Below are 17428 nucleotides of genomic sequence, written 5' to 3'. Positions count from 1 at the left end.
CTTGTTTCAAGCCTTCCACATACACACCTGGGCTTTATTATTTTTGTGGGAATATTTCTGTTCCCTTACAAACTGCCAGACAGTTTATGGAGGTAAAAATTCTGTTTCTTTCCTTATCTCAATAAATCATAGAATGATATGTATATAACTCAGTGGAACCAGAGCATCTTTTTTTTTCCCTTTATTCAGCAAGCAAAAATTGCTCTTGATTCTGATATCATAATTGACCTCGTAAGTGAGGAGAGGTCCTCTTCCTAGAAACAAGGGGAAAAGAGGGTGAGTCTTACAGAACTTATAGAACCTGAACAGTAAATGGTCAACATGATTTTTAAAATTAAATGAATGAAAAAATATATTACAAAGTTATATATTGAGATGTTTTTCAAAACAGATTAAACAGTAGCATGTTTCTGTGCAATGTGTTATCAGCTGGCCTGGATAAATGAAGTTTTTAGGAGGTGTGAAGCGTATCAGTGGTCATTCTCAGTATAAGAACTAAACTCGTGAGTTGGGAAATTTTTGCTTTTGAGCACTAGATGGCATTGAAGCATGTCACAGTGCAGTCATTTGAAGCTTTTTCTCTTTGTGTTGTACCTCTGGTACAGCAAACTTAAAATTTTTGCGATTTTCTTCTGCTGGAAGTTCCTGTTTGTAGCTCATTTTTCATCTTCACTGATGCTATGAATTTTTGGCTGTTTAAATGTAATGTATCAATTTTATCAACATCCTTATTATCATCGTGTTACAGTCAACAATTCTACGTTTATAATTTCTAACTTTAATGTTTACAGATAGAGCTGAAGGAAGTGCTAGATAGGAAAAGATAGATTTATCCTTTTTCTTTTCCCTCCTGAAAGTTACATACCCCAACCAGCGTAAAGTCAGGTTGGTTTGCATAGCATTCGAGACATAGCTAATAGATCGTTAGGACTTCTAGCTGTTTAAATCTAATAAATGGGAGGGGTGAACTAGGGAAGCGTATTTGCAAAATGTCCTTTCATGACTGCCTGCAACCTCGCATGTACGCTAAAATGCCTCTTTAGTTCTGCTTAAAAGTGTGGTGTTGGTCAGCCTGTGCTTAGCCATCCTCAGGTGGACAAAATGAGTGGGGATGGAGCGAGAGGAATAAGACTATGGCAACTCCATTTGTGGAGATAGGTTGAGGCTTGAGACATAAAACTCATAACTGAAGTAAAGAATACACAGGTTTTATAGTGGTCGGATCTTGCTTCTGCCTTAAGCCTTACTGAGATTCCCCCCCCCCGTATGTCTTCAGCGTAAACTAAATTCTCAGTGAAAAGTGCTTTTTCAGCCATTTGGTATAATCTTTCTTCACTGGCATGGGGAGCTAAGGACATAAAAATTAATTAGCACTCTAAACCAGGGCTATCCGGTTCTCCAAGTCAAATACCTGGAGTACTGTCCAGACATAGTTGGTTAAGTTTTTCAAAACATTTGTGTGGAGGATGCCTGGGGTGGGATGAGACAGAAACAGTGGACTTCTTAAAGTAAGTTTACTCTGTGATGGGTGGTTACCTTTCGTAGACAATTCACCATTATTTAATGGTGTTGGGCATTGGACAGTAGAGAAATTTTAGCTAAAAGAACCTGAACACTAAGAATTATTTCTGTATTCACTGTATGTGCAAGAATAAAATGACAGCTGTGCTCACTTGTGGTTTTGGATCTCATACCCTTTTTTTTTTTTCTCCCTTCTTTTGGTACAGCCGAATTTGTGGGAGTCCTTGTCCAGCAGTGTGGCCTGATGTTATAAAATTAGCTTATTTCAACACAATGAAACCAAAGAAGCAGTATCGTCGAAAACTGAGAGAAGAGTTTGCTTTGTAAGGATGAAGAATTAGTTTAGTCAACTGTAATAGCGTTAAGTTTTCCTGGAGACTTTATGAACTTTGCTGTTTTCTGGAGAATGAACATACATTAAGTGTAAAGAAAAATGGCTTTAGGTTCTTATCCTTCCCATGATACCCACAGAGCTTGTATTAACCCTTATTTAATAGGAGCTTTAAGAAGAGGGAAGAAGGCCCTAAAATTTCAGCCACCTGTCAGCTTTCACCTAAGGAAACATTTGTTTTCCATGATTGGTGCACCTGCTTGTTGTCCCTGTCCAAAAACCAGCTCAGAGTACTTAATTGTTTTTTATTAGGACAACTGGCTACAGCTAAATATGTAGTCTGGTTAACATTACAGTCTTTTGGGTCATAAATTCATTCAACACAGAGAAGTTATCTGAACTGTGTATGCTAAAGTACTACCATTGGACTAGTTTTGTGCACATAGAACACGTGAAAGTTATGGAAAACAGCTGTAAGCTTATTTTAAAGGGTATGTTCCCCTCCTTCGGTTACTGTGGGTTTCAGGAGGAATGTATTGTCCTGTTTGTACTAATGAGACTTATATCTTTAAAGCAATAGAATTATTGTCCATGGACTAATCAAAACTGCAAGTCCTTGGGTGCTAAATTCCAAAGTGTAAAATGACAATATAGTCTTGGCTTAAAAAGGTGGGGGTTTTTTGTAAGAACAATGTTTCAAGCAATTAAACCACACAAAGCAAATAAAGCTTGGGTTATATGCTTGCACAGGTAATAAAGGTGAAGCTTATCTCTGCCTTTTACTGCCAAGCTCAAGTTGTGAGTAGGTTTTGTTAAGATGTCAGTTATCTGAGGACTTCATGATCAGTTATTTTGGAAGGGATGTGTTTATCAAAATTTTGCACAGAGCGTGTGATTCAAAGTAAAAATGTGATGCTTTTCTCCGTTTTGCTCTTTTGTAGCATCCCACCAGCTGCATTAGATTTATTCGATTATATGCTTGCTCTGGATCCCAGCAAACGCTGCACAGCTGAACAAGCTCTTCAGTGCGAGTTTCTGCGAGATGTGGAACCTTCTAAAATGCCTCCTCCAGAGTAAGTCATTTCCTTTGGTCATGGTCCTTACCTCTATGAAATGTGAACGTGCCCTGATTTCATTAAGCTCATTGTACTTCAGTTAAAGTAGATGGTGGCAGAACAAAAACGTTGATACATACAGTTGTTTACCAGATGATCCTTGAGGTCTCTTCCAGCCTGGAATTCTGTGATTTAATGGTGATTCTGCACTAAAATGGTTGTGCAGCTGAGTGACTCTTACACTGTGATAGCAGTGGTTGTGAGGATCTGAGAACTGTTTCATTTGTTATTCCTAGAACTGGTTACTTTTTTACCGGTTACTTTTTTACCTTTAAAAAAAACCTATTACATGAATGTTTCTAGTGTTGAAAAAAACATCATTTCCCTTTAATCTGTTTATTAGTGTCTGCTTTTTCCAAGGGTTTTGAGGTCCTCCAAGAATCTGAATTGTATTCTTTGATGGTAGAATGACACTGGGTATAGAATTCTGCAAAGGTACCTGAGACTTAAAGTGAAATACTATAAATTGTTTCCTGTGCCAGATGAGATTCTTGGATTTATAGGTAGGAGCAGGTAGAAATACTTTGTGCAGGGTTTTTCCTGTCGGTTTCTCTGAGCAGAAGTATATCACAATGTCCAGTAGGGTTTTTGCAGTGGCCTAATTGTAATTTTAGTCAGTACAAATCATTGGAACAGGACCTGAGGAAAACAGTGAAAAGGTATTACAGACTCTGCCAGGTTTCATTCTTCCCTCGAGATAGCTGTCAAGATCATAGAACATGTAATATTGTTTGAGTAAATCATACCTTCAAGGCAGCCTGTACAGACTTCTTTTTAATTAGTTAGCAACTGGGGAAGATGTTTCCGTTTTATCTAAGAATTTTCTTAAATGTCTTTTGAGACTTACCTGTTACATAAACACAGGAGTTACTAATGCTCCTGATACACGAGGCGAAGAGGTTTCATTGCCTGAATATGATTATATACCTCACTGTCTGGAATATCAGTAATCAGCAATCTTGGGCTATTCACTGAAATCTCAGAACCACTTACATCATGTTGCTTATATGCATTTTAAGGTAAGTGGATGAAAAGGAATTTGGGTTTTTTCAGGGTCTTGGTAGTGCATCCATTCTAGAAGCTGATATATAGAAATTCAAAGCAAAACTAGTCACTGGTGTCCTTCTAAAAATTAAGAGGAACCACACTCACTTCTGACAGAGCGTGCACAGGATTCTCTTGAAAGGCTGAAGTTCTGCTTTGGGAAGAAACAGCTCTTCCTTCCAAGAAAGTGACAGTGTGCTCATTGCAAGGGCTGTAAGATACTTCTCACAATGAGTTCTTGCTTGCTTCCAGTTGTTTTTGACTAAATACTTAGCAGGTCTTTGACCTGGTATGCAGAGGGAGATAATAAAGGAAGTACTTGTCATAATAGCCTTTACAGTGGCTCTTGTCATCTGTCACCTAATTTTTCCATGTTCCTGGATGAGGGAACTGCTCAGATAGTTATTAATATGTAACAGGAAAACAGAAGGCACTATTTTTACTGCCTATCTCAGTATTTCCATTATCTATTGCATGGGTCTCTGTGTCCCTCAGGAAATCAGAATTGGGATGCCTGCAGGGAACAGTAATGGAAGGACAGAACTGGTGGCAGATGACTTCCTTAGGAGACGTTTGCCTCTGCTTTCATCTGTCTTAAAGGACTGGGATATCTCTTCTTCTTCCTAGTTTCCTAACTTTGCTAGTGTCAAGTACTATTTATTACTGCAAGTTATTCCTGCAGCTTTTCTCTTTTTTTTTTTCCTCTCCTACTTTCTTCGTTGTCTGTGCTGTACAACTATAAATACTAGATAGCCATGACTGTTACTGTGGACAAATACTTGAAGTCATGAGGCAGTAGTACTTTTACAAGCAGATAAAAGGAATTGGTCACCCAGACCCTGAAAAAAACACTTTCATATTGATAACTCTGTTATCTGTTACTCTGCAAATTCTGTTTTATAGCAAGTATGCAGCACTGAGTTTGAAGTCTTGAATTACACAAATAACAAGGCTTTTCATAAGTAGGAATGCAAGAAAGTAACTGATTCTCATTTTAAGATACATGTTCCCCTTTTCTGCCAGAGGGACCTGTGCTTCTGAAACAGGCAAATCAGTGAAACGATTTCAGCCAGAAAAAGCAGAGCTGAGGTTTTGCTGGCTTTGCGTGTTTTCTGATGTTTTTCTGAGTTCCATTAGGTTCATCTTTCAAAAGTTACACTGTGTATAATTAGAGCGTTTATTTTACTAACATGGTAAAAAAAATCTTTAAAAAAAAAAAAAAAAGGATAAAACTGATTATCTCTAATCATTCTTTGCAGCCTTCCTTTGTGGCAGGATTGCCATGAGCTGTGGAGTAAGAAACGCAGAAGACAGAAGCAGATGGGCATGACTGATGACTCAACAGCAACTAAAGTCCCGAGGAAGGATCTGTCTCTAGGCATGGACGAGAGCAGAACCAACACCCCACAAGGCATGCAAACTTCTTCCCAACTCAAAACTCAGGGCAACTCTAGTGTAGCACTTGGTCAGTAATATTTTTAGTTCTTATGATTACCTTCTACTTGGATTGCACCTCTAGAAACTTTAGGTATTATTTCAGAGTACTGACGTCTCCTGGATTCTTGAGGGAGGAACAGTATTGTAAGTTTAATCTTTGTTACAAAAGATTTACCTTTGCTTTTGGAAACTGGGTGTTCCTTTTTAAGTTTTACTTTTTTAGTCTTATCAGAGCAACTACCTTGCTCTGTATTTTGAGGGGATTTTGTCTTTCTCATCTATAATTCTTCAGTAATCCCAAAAGCCAGCTGCTGCTCTAAATTCCTCACAATCTCCATAGGTTGGAGGAGCTTTACTGGTTTTGATAAACTGATCAGAAGGCAGATTTTAGGACAATCAAAACTTCAAATGAAACAGATTCCTTCTGCGTGTTATGTTAGTCTTCAGCTTTTCAAGTTGTTGGGGCTGAACCAAATTGTAAAAAAAAAACCCAAAAAAACACCACCTAAAAAAAACCCCAAAACCTGGTATAACAAGAAGCAGCTACCTCTGCACAGCCAATAATTCTGAAACTTAACTAAAGTATCTTGCTTGGAGACCAATTTTATGAGTATAATACAAAGAGGAAGGTAATGCTTTCCCCTGTGGACACCATTTGAGATACTTAGAAGTTTGGTGATAGTTCCCTCATAATATGTAGAAATATAGAAAGTAACAATACCAAATGATAAGTTTAATTTAGACCAGTTTTGGCTGTGCAAATCTTATGGCACTGATACAGGAGTTCAGCTGAAGAAAAACAGTAAATGCATTCACGGGCCCTGAAAATTCTTTGATACTAACCATCTTGAATCAACTCTTCATTTAACAACAGAGCAGAGCTCCAAATACTCTGTGCAGAGTTATACAGAAAATAGTTCTTTTGATCATATTTTATTGCAATTTATTGCCTCTTGCTCCTGTTCATCCTGTTTCTCACTGTAAGCCAGCTGTGAGCTTCTGCCGCTCCGTATGTTTAGGCTAAAGTTTTGGCAGCATTTTCAAGCATGACTTTCTGTAGCCCTTAAATTTTTTTCCCCCACACAAATTAAAACTGTATAGAAGTTTAAAGAGTCCAAAGGATAGTAGTTATTTTGTTTGTGCTTTTATAACAGGTAGCCCGATGAGAGACTACTATATTTATTAGTCATTAATACTAACTGTGCAAAATAAACTAGTCAAATAGAGAAGGAATCATTCAGACCTATAGTGCCCTTTGCCTATATGTACATAGAAAAATATATCTAGGCAGAAAAGAATACAATTTATTTTTCAGTGGAGCTTAGGCAGTTCAGCATAGAAGTGCTTTCTGTATTAAGCAAGAGACTTCTGGAAGCCATAATTCACCTTAGATAATATCATCAATAAGGCACGCTAAAGAACTCCATGTACAAATGCATGCTTTAAACAAAACTGTTGCATTTGTTTCTGAACATCTCAAAAAAGAGGTTAAAGCCACCTTGGATCAGTTGATAATGTTCTGACTCATGAATGGGACCCCTGGTTACTGCATCTTAAAATTTAACAGGAACTACGTAGAGCTCAAAAATTCTGCTCTGGGAGAAACTGCTAGATTTCCCAGAATGGAGTTTGGTCTTGGACTTGAAACTAAACAAAGAGTATGGAAAAGGTAGATTAGTTTCCCTGTTTGGCATTTTTCTGCTGAATTTTCACTGAGAATCTGAGAGAAGTTTGCGTGTTGAGGACACCATCCTCAGATGTTAACAAAATCAACTGTTAAGCATGACATCTGAGTGAGAGCCAGCAGTACAAGGCATTAGAAATTATATTTTTTCTGTATTGCCAAATAAAAGGTGGTTTTATTTTGATATTTATATAAATATATGAAAGCCTTGAAGTCCCCAGATCCTGCCGGAGTAGGTTCCAAGTACTTGTATCCTGGTGCACATCCACAAGTAGGGTAGTGGGCTGTGGGTTTTGCAGTACTTCCCAGCTGTGCTGCTCTTAGTCTTGCAAGGCAAATACTTAATATTTTTGTGTGTGTGACCATTTTTTCAGGCCTGGCTTTGAATATGCTATGATTTACAATATGTTGGTGAATTAGCAGAATGGCAGGGATAGAAGAGGACAGAATGCATTCGTGTTGATCTGGGTTAAAAAAAATTGAGGGCTCTGCCAGCAGAGTCACACACGCTCATTTTTTAACTACTTTCTTCTCTTAAGTCATCTACTCATAAGGCATGTTGAAATCCATGCTCCTTCGCTTCTACTTTCAAAATAAACTACCATAATGGGTGTTTGAAACTAAGACACTACTTTGATATTCTGACGTCCTTATTCATATTTCCCTGCCTCATCATAATCTCCTCTTATTTGTGGCAAACTCCATTTCATTGAAGAAATTGTATATCATCACAAACCTGCATTTTCCTGCTACTCGGTGATTGACTTCTTGTCCTTCAAACTCAGCACTTGCTTTTGCATTTATACCGCTAGCTTCTGGGTCACCTAGAGCCTGGTCACTTGAGCAGGTGTTAGAATCCAGATGCTGAATTAGAATGGGCCAGAATATGACTGGAAATGCATTTTGCAGATGGCCACTTTTTAACAGAGGGATGTGATATGTCAAAGATAGGAAATTTTGCGGGGATTGGAAATCATACAGCTGCCTAAAGCAGGTGGCCCTAAGCCCTGGCTTAGTTGCATTGTGGAAAATTGAGCTCCAGCTTGATGTTTCTCATGTGTCCAAGTGTGTGTGTGCACCCCTTGGAAGTTACTTTCTTTATATTGGATCTTACTACTCCCATTTCCTATAGATGCTCCCCCAAAGGCAGTTAAGATGTAAAAGCATTCCATTTCTATGTTGTCCAAACCCATGCTTTGCCAGTTGTCTCAGCCATGCTAGATTAGTCTTTCTTTTGAGTTTCTGAAATATGCCAGTTCTAAATAATACTTAAAACCACCTTTTTTGTCTTTAGCAAAAACAAGCACTGGACAGCAGTTAAACCAGAATGAAGTGGCAATCCTGCTAAACCTCCTACAGTCTAAAACAAGTGTTAGTTTGGCACAGTTTGCCCAAGTGTTGAATATTAAGGTAAACCCAGAGACTCAGCAGCAACTAAATAAAATAAATCTTCCTGCTGGAATTTTGTCAGCAGGTGAAAAACAGTCAGAACAGCAGCAGCAGCAGCAGCAGCCGCCGCCGCCTCCGCCACCACCGCCGGAACAGGAGCCTCTAAAACAGCCGCCCGTCACACAGCCTCCTGTACCACCTGCTCAGCTGAGTCAGCCTAAAGTTGAGACTGATGCTGCCCAGGCAGCTGTACAGAGTGCATTTGCTGTTCTGTTGTCTCAGTTAATAAAGGCTCAGCAAACAAAACAAAAAGATTTTGTGTTGGAGGAGAAGGAAAACGGATCAGGAAATGAAATGTCATTACAACTCAGGCAGCCTCCGGAGCCCAGCACGCCTGTGTCTGTCAGCCGGGACGACGTGGAATCTCCGGCACCCGGCTACCCACATCTGATCAAGTCATTATACACGTCTGCAGGTACTGAAGGTCTTTATTGCTAACCTTGAGCAGTGGAGACGTAATAGTTCGGGCATAAAGAGTTAACTCGTTAACCATATGAGTCTGTGTGAGTATAGGGGGGATGATTAAGTTGATTTTGTCACGTTTTACATCTGGATCGTAGAATTTGTGTCTTACTGGAACAGGTGCTGTGCAGACAGAGCAAAAGGTGATCCCCACTCGAAGAGGTACACAAGGGCTGGTAGTGAAACCCTTACATTGATTGTTATTCTGGGGGTCTCTCAGTGGTGTTTGTGCTGAAGACAGTCTTCTCTAGCAAATTCATAGATGGAATTTGCCAATTCTGACTGAGTGTTTCAGTAAAGCCTATTTTGGGGAGAGGGTATCTTATTTTTGTTTCTAATGCTGACCAGAGAAGTTCCTCAGTGTCAAATTCTGTAAGTGGTTACCCATAACTGTCACTAACGCACATGGTTGAAGGTTCCCATTGGGGTATAGTAGTGGGGCTTCCGTAGTCTTTTCACAGTTTAGAGCTCTGTTGTTGATCTTTCTGGATTGCTATTTGTGTTTTACTATATGGTGGTTTACGTAGTGCTCTCTGGTGTTTGCGGCTGTTGAAAGAAGTATTCTGAAGTGGTTTGGGGTGTTTTTTGAGGTGAAAAAAACCACCACCCATAAAAACCTAAGTTTTGCTGTTCCTTGATAGGGTGGCCTTTTGTCCCTCAAGACTTTCATCCCTATTTGCAAATCATTTCTGATCCCTCTTTGAGTTTTCTAGTGTTTACGTGTTGCTTGAGTTTTGGTTTGGGTTTTTTTTTTTTTTTTTTAAGGAACTTGTGCTGTTTCTCTTTAACTGCTTGCCTGGTAATCTTACTTTGAGGAGAAACCTGCATCACCCTCCTGAGCTGTTGCCTTCTCCAAAATAATCTGTCCGACTACCAATAGATTTAACTTATAAGTTAATGAGAACTGAAGTAACAAACCTCTGTATTGTTCCAGGAAAGAGTCCTTTCCTTCCTGGTATTGTCACTGTGTATTTGTATTCCAAAGCTTTTCTTTTTCATCTGCTTAGGTCAAGAGGATTTGGTAAGGCAGTCCGAGATGAGGCTTCTAAACCGAACACCCGAGCAAGAGCGCCCTCGGATCTTGCCTCCAGACCAGCGTCCCCCAGAGCCACCAGAACCTCCGCCTCTCACTGACGAAGACCTTGATTATCGGACAGAGAACCAGCATTTGCCTATAACTAACTCTTCAGGAACAGATCCTCACGCGGGAGTGAAAGCAGCTCTTCTGCAGCTGCTTGCTCAGCATCAAGCTCAGGCGACAACGGAGGAGCCAGTCCAGCCGAGCGTGGATTACCAGGCTAGAGACTCCTACGTACCAGGCCCAGACTACAAGGATAACTTTGGATCGTCTTCCTTCTCGTCTGCCCATTATGGCAGTAGCGACGGAATAGGAAGCGGATCGTCGGGAGCGTTGGAAAGGAGGAGCTTCCTCGGGAACTCGGATATTCAGTCTTTGGATAACTACAGTACTGCTTCATCTCACTCTGGTGCTGCCCCTCCTCCGTCAGCCTTTTCAGAATCCTTTCCCAGCTCAGTAACTGGTTATGGAGACATTTACCTCAACCCTGGCCCCATGCTATTTAGTGGAGATAAAGACCATAGGTTCGAATACAGCCACGGCCCGATCCCGGTTCTGGGGAGCAGCAGTGACGCTTCCGCAGGGCCAGAGAATACGCACTCTTTGCCCACCAAGATGCACAACTATAGCTACGGAAGTAACTTACAGGAAAATCCCAGTGGCATCAGCCACCTGCATGGACAGACTTGGACTTCTCCTGCCCAAGGACCCGGCTATTCCCAAGGATACAGGGGACACATTAGCACATCTGCAGTGAGAGGGCGAGGCAGAGGATTACCATATTGAGTATCTGTTTTTCCTCAGGCACATCATTTTTATCTGGAAAAACTTTTTTTTTTTTCTCCTAGCTGCAGTTTAAAGCAGCAATTCAACAGACTTGAATAATGTTAATTCAACAGCTTTATTTTTATGTGGAAAAGGGTCTTGCATACAGTAGGAAAAATTAAAAATGCTTAAAACTCATGCTGTCTGAAAACTAGATAAATTGATTGTACATGTTCACAAACTCTAGTTCTGAATTTTATTTTGTATTTTGGCAGTTTTAAGTGGATGCTAAATTTAGGGACATCAGCTTTTTATGGCACTCTTTCAGATCTTCTGAACTATGCACATTTGTGCTTTTTTTGTAAGTTTGGACCAACTTTTATGTAAAAAAAAATTTTACAACAATCAAAGCAGGGCACTGATTTATTTGGTATTTTTCTTTTTACAGAACTACCTTTAGTCAAAGGTCACTGTCAGTCTTTGCACTGCTTTCAGTGTTATTGTGGAAGGTGTACTTTGTGCTCATTTCAGATAATAAAACACAACCTTTCTCTTGATGCAAAATTTTATAAATATTTGGTCAATGTTTTTTTTTTTTTCTTTCAAGAAAAAAAAAAAAGTGGATGTTGTGGTAAAATGTTCTCTCCATCTCCCAGGCTTGTTTATATAAAAACTGTTTTACTTGAATGGTAAGTGCCTTAACATGTAAGCTTAAGGTCTGCAAAAATTTGGAAGTACTTTATAGATCGACACGAAAATAATACCTAAACCTAGGTAGTTAACATGAAAATTCAGATAATAATAGGCAAGTCAAATAGGTTATAACCTTGTGCTGTTTACTTCAGGTGGGCCAGTTATTTAGAGACCTAATCTTATTTTGATGAAGTCATTTCCAAATTGAACTTCATGAGAAACATTGAAAGTGAGGAGAAGAATGAAGAGTGTAGTTCTTCTTCAGCTCCCTCTTGGAGTTGTAGTAAGTGTTTTAGTTCCTCTGTCAAATAAACTATATATGTCCTTACCAAGTGATGAAATAGTTTTTTTCCCTTAAATGTCAACAGCAGTAATTATTTTACTTTGTGTGAAAAGCTGACACTGTCATCTTTTTACCACAAATACTGCATTATAGGAAGTAACCAAAGGAAGAACGACCAGTATTTAAAGCAACAGCAAAACGTTTGACACCAGTTCTAATTCTCTGTAAACTTGTGATTGTGCCAATTAATCGATTTTATATCTGCTATTCCACAGAACATTTTAATATTGGAATTGAGTCTCTCTGAACAACTGATAAAATGACTGTAGTTAAAACTCTTACCAAGAGCCACTCCTCATATTAATTACAACTTCCAGCATGGTTTTTTTTTTTTTTTTTCTTTGACAACAAGTTGTCTCTCTCCTGCAGAGAGGAGGTATGGTTATATTTTGCATGTACGTAAAAGAATGTTTTAAAGCCCATATTGGAAACAATTTTCCAACTGATTATCCAGTTGACAAATCGGTACCTTATGTAACTGAGTGTTTAATTATTACTTTAAAAAAAGTAAAATTTTTACTTACACTATTACAAATGTAGTCTTGTCAGTGACTTTTTGGATTATCAGAATAGAAGCCAAAGTTGTTGGTGTTTTGTTTTAGGTGAAAATCCTGGTTCGTATATGGCTAACCACCACATTGTAGAGCATGGAGAAACTCACTTCGCTAACTACGTAGTGTTTGAGGATCTGGCAAATGAGAAATGGAGAGAGAGTCATGCTGCTTACGATGTCGCAGTAGAAAATCCTGTGATCTGAAAATAAAAGCGGCCCAGTCAGAAACAAATACTGATGACCTGAATAGCCTGTGCTTACAAAAAACAAAAGCTTCGCCTGTGAATGACAGTGCATTGGATAGTTCTCCTTGAGTAAGGACACCCCTGAGGCATTTTTCTGCTCGTAAAATTTTAAAGGCAAAATCATGAGTGTCATTTAGATATGGACAGTGTCAGCTAAGGCTTTTTGTTTACTAATCTTAAAAAAAATAAATTCCCACAGTGCTACACACAGATTGCTTTTTTTCAGAATCAAGTAAAAGCCTTTCCACGGCAGTTGCTGTCACTGAAAATGTGCAGTCTGGTGTTACTCCCCTGCACTTCACATGCAACTGCAGGTGGTAGTTGGCTAAAACAGCAGGTAAGTTCAAATGGAAGGTAGATCTCAGAGGACTAAATGATTTGACTTCCAATACAAAAACGCAAGGGAGACGTTGTGTCTCCTGCTTCTTTCCTTTTGGAGGTAAATTTTCAAGTCATTTAGTTCACCTCATTTAATGCAGAGAGGTCAGTCCCCTCTGCATGTGTAAACGCCAGCGCAGTTTCCTTACGGCTGGCAGTGCTCTGGCGCCGTGTCCGTCGGCCAAAAGGGATTTCAGTCTTCGGCTGTGAAAAAAACCCACCCCGGCACGAGTAATCCTGACTGTGAGGAGAGAGAGAAGGAGATGCAATAGACAGTTGACTTCCAGATGAATCAGAAAAAAACTCTGGCACGCTGGGGCAGGTGCGTACTGCGCAGTGACTTTTCCCCAGTTCAGTGTAAGGGTTACTAGCCTGTGACTTGAAGGCTGTGTTTGCCTGGGACAGCAGCGCTGGGATAATTTGGAGGGAAAGCGAACGTATTTCTGTATGTGGTAACTCTGGAGAGATTGACCTTCTCTGCTAAACGCGGGGGATCTCCTCGGCTCCTCCGCTGCCAGCCTGTCCCCCTGGGCAGGCAGGGGCTGCGTGTGGGCAAGGAGCTCAGCCCTTGGGGTGCCTGGCAGCAGCATGTCGGCCCGCGGCCGTGCTCCCCTGGCCCCGTCTGGGCCGGTTAGTAGCCAGGGGACTGGCCAGACCCAAGGACTGGAGGTCCACATTCATTTGTACCAGACCTGTGTATCATCTATCAAAATTTCTTCTGAATTAACTCACATGATGAGGTGCTTATGTCAGTTCAGAATTTTACCCTTTTGAACAAATTTCACTTGGCAGAGTGAGTCTGTCCTAGTTTGGCATTTTACATCATGTGGCTCTTGCATTTTTGATGCAGCAGTAGACATTCTGAAAACCACGTTATTTTTCTGTGGAGCCGTGGCTTTTGTTACTCCCCGCCCCCATTCCTTTGGGTTTACATTTTCTGTGCTGCAATTCCAAAGTGTGCTACAGAGACCTGGACACTACATCGAAAAGTAAGTGTTGTGTGTTTGTATTTCTAAATAAACATAGCAAATACTGTAATCATGGACTATCAAGTAGCAAGTACTTCGTTATTTATATTAAGTGGTCTTTAGCCATACCAAGAGGAAGAAAGCGAGCACGACTGGACTGCTATGACCATGACTTAAAACACTTAGACTATTATAATACTTAAAATCAGCCAAAGGAAACAGCTTTTATCATGGATTGCTAGTTGTTGCTGTTATCTTGAACAGAAGGAGCAGTGTTAGGGAAGAGGTGTAAAAATACATGTATCCTTAAATGTTAATATAATTTCTTGGAAAAATAATTTTAAAATGGCAAACTTCTATATTTTCTTATGTTTCCATAAAACATGGTCTGTGTTAAATTTTCTCCATGCCATGGTAGTGTAAGGTGATTTCTAGAAGCAGAGGCGAGATAAGTGCTGTAATGTAAGTTCTTACGGTTTTGAGTGCTCTTCTCCTTTTGCTCGGTGCAGGAGGCAGTTTCAGTTTTGGTGAAGTTTACAGTTGGATGAGTTTAGTAGATTATTGTGCAGTAAAAACTGAAGTACTGAAGTAACGTAGGATACCTCTTGTCTGCGGGCAAATTAGATCCCAGACCATGAATTCTGTTTTCAAGAGAGAAGAATCTCAGCTGTATCTCTCGTATTCTTCTTTGCGTTAATAAAACACGCAAGTGTTTTACATACAACATTTCTCCAGTCTGTTCTGTTACACCGGTTTTTACATGGGGAAATTTTGGCTATTTCCCTTCTTGATAGTTTGGGGATGTTCTATATATGCGGAAGTGTATCATAAAATTAAGGAATTGCCAGAAAACTGATTTGAATTCTGTATTTAAAAATGAAATGACCTTGGGTTGACTTAAAATCGAACTAACTTTTGCTTATCAGGGTGAAGAATACTTTATTGCAGGAGTTATTTCAAGACAACCTAATTTAAAATAATCAAACTGTTATGCTTCAGCTTGCTTACTCTTTGTTATTTTAAGCCATTTGTATATAAAATGTATTGTGCGGCCTGTAAATAAAATACATGAAAACTTGAAGTCTTTCATTGTTTTCCCTCTCTGGTTGTCAAACAGCATTTCAAAAGAACGTTGGGTTAAACTGAGGGGGGTTTTTTTTAGTATCCAAATGAGTATAATTTTCAGTGTGTTAGAATTCTGCAAGTTACTAAAAAGGTATTTACCATTCCAATACTTTTTCAACGGAAAACTGCAGCGACTGGCACTACTCGTGTGCTTGTTGCTAGAGGGAGGCTCCTGGTTGCTGCTGGAGCAGCGTAGGGTACCAGCGAGCCCCAAGGGCGCAGCACAAGCAGGCGGCCTGTGGGGAGGTGGGGGGGGGAGACGGGCCCCTCCAGCGGGGAGAAGATGCTGCTCTTTCCAGCACCATTTGCATCAGCTTTTTGGGACGGTGGGCTATGTACGACGTGACGTTTTTTTCTTGGTGCAGTTAATATTCCCCACGGTCTCTTCAAAGGGGATGGGGCGTGCGTTAGGAGTAATGGGAAATGACACCCGAAGAGCCGGGTGTTGTCCGTGTGTGGCTATAGCGTACGCTGCTGGTGAAGCACTGGAAATCGAGCGTGGCTTCAGCAGCCGCGCTTGGAATGCCTGAGGCTTCACTGCTTTTCTCCTGCTGTATCAGCCAGTCTAATGAGAACGCCTGCATCTGTCAATAAATGCTGTACTTCCATCCACAAATAGGCACTGGCCGTATCTGCAGTACTCTTGTTAACTCCAGGTCGGACAGACTGTTGCTCTCACCACTTCAATACCCTGTCGCTGATCAAGGCAGAAGGTGGGCGGTGAAGGTGGAAGTCGGGGGGGGCAGCAGCAGGTATGTAGGTGGTGTCTGACATTAGGCTGGCAGAACACGTAGCTGTAGCCCAGAGCATCTCCTCACTTTGGAGAATGATACTTTGGTAGCAACTACAATTAAAGCCTGGATTTTACCTCTGATGACCAGCTCAGGCTGTATTACGTAGGGTGTTGACTCACGCATAGCAGATCAAAGAGTTGTGTGAAACAATTTCTAGTTGTCTGCTCAGTTTTTCTCATGGAAGCTGCTATTGTGACTAGTAACGTGACAAAGTTGGCTCTGGTTTATGTTGGAGTATGAACCTGTAATGGTTTGAGAATAGTGCTGCGTCCCATTTATTCAGCTGTTAGTGCTCAACAGCCACCAAGCTGTGCAGAAAGGTACCAGTAGTAATTCCAGTGGGATCTGCATGTGAATCAATATCCTCAGCTGCGAATAAAATAGCATCAAGAGGAGAGATGAGCAAACAACAGCCTGTATCAACACGGAGCTAGGAATGTGTCTGTGAAATCAGGGGCAAGAGAGGAAGCAAACCATCTCGTGTCACAGCTGTGAATTACTGCCTCCTGGTTTTGAAAGAACCATGCAATTTTGCAGAAACTTGTGTTAAATTAGCCGAACTGGGATTAGGTTGCTTCTATTTTTAAGGAATGCCTGTAAGCCCCGACAGGCCATCCGGATGAAGGGGATTACAGTTACCAAACTCCCCCATTGTGAGGAAGAAAATACAAGTCAGAGCTCTTGGCAGTGACAACAAACTAGGGGAGAGGGTGAGCTTCATTTGACAAATGAGGGGAACTGTTTCTTTTCCCAGTCAACTGCGTTCCCTTCCATGGAGCTTGAGGGTTTTGCTTTTAAAGCCGCTTGGTCATCATGGCTGCTTATTTTGGGCTTTTTTTTTATTGCCTGTGGAGACAACTCGCAGTCGGTGTGATTTAACTCTGGAGGAACTTCGAGTCTGAGCCTACAGTACTGTTTTTTTTTTTTCTCCAGGTACAGCAGCCCTTGCTAACAGGCAATACTCTGATGGCTTTTCACAGCATGGCTTCGACGACGCTTCAACAATTCCTCGGTGGGTGCTTTGGACGTAGCATTGATCTGGCAAATTCACGTAACGTGATGAATGCGTCTTTAATAGGACTTCTTGCAAAGGGGCTTTGTGAGGGTATTTTCCATTATTAGAAAATACAGCGTGGAAGAAATGTGACTGGGTAAAAAAGGGAATATTTGAGTGTAAGCTTGGCAGAAACCAGCCTGGGAGCTTCTGGTACTTGCAAGCAGATCTGACAGCTGTGTGCTGCCCTTAAGCTAACTTGGGGGGATTAATTGGTTTCTGTGGTTAGTATTTGACTTGTGCAGATGTGTGTCTGTGCCATACGCCCTCCTACATGCTGGGGTATGGCAGTAGTTGCTAGAGGATGCAGTTGGAAGCGAGTGTTTAATGTGCAGGTCTGGTGCCTTTTTTCTTTCATCCTGCAAGTTCTTTTCAGACCTGTTTTACAA

At 40.6% G+C, this 17428-nt stretch overlaps 1 protein-coding gene across 6 annotated transcripts in view; it reads left to right on the top strand.

Annotated features, from left to right (window-relative positions):
- The window catches only part of CDK13 (cyclin dependent kinase 13), a 49735-nt gene extending 34588 nt beyond the window's left edge, over positions 1-15147 (top strand). The window contains exons 10-14 of one of the 6 annotated variants that reach the window (XM_074843282.1): positions 1728-1844; positions 2794-2925; positions 5271-5476; positions 8427-8996; positions 10051-15147. In XM_074843282.1, coding sequence (XP_074699383.1) covers positions 1728-1844; positions 2794-2925; positions 5271-5476; positions 8427-8996; positions 10051-10907 — 1882 coding nt within the window. In that variant the 3' untranslated portion in view covers positions 10908-15147. The remainder of the gene's footprint in view (positions 1-1727; positions 1845-2793; positions 2926-5270; positions 5477-8426; positions 8997-10050) is intronic. The other 5 variants (XM_074843324.1, XM_074843318.1, XM_074843292.1 and 2 more) reach the window with 5 other exon arrangements.
- Positions 15148-17428: the final 2281 nt, after the last annotated feature.

This window comes from Strix aluco, chromosome 1, assembly GCF_031877795.1.
Source record: "Strix aluco isolate bStrAlu1 chromosome 1, bStrAlu1.hap1, whole genome shotgun sequence".
Classification (NCBI taxonomy): Eukaryota; Metazoa; Chordata; class Aves; order Strigiformes; family Strigidae; genus Strix; species Strix aluco.
This window is presented reverse-complemented; position numbering and strand designations above follow the sequence as displayed.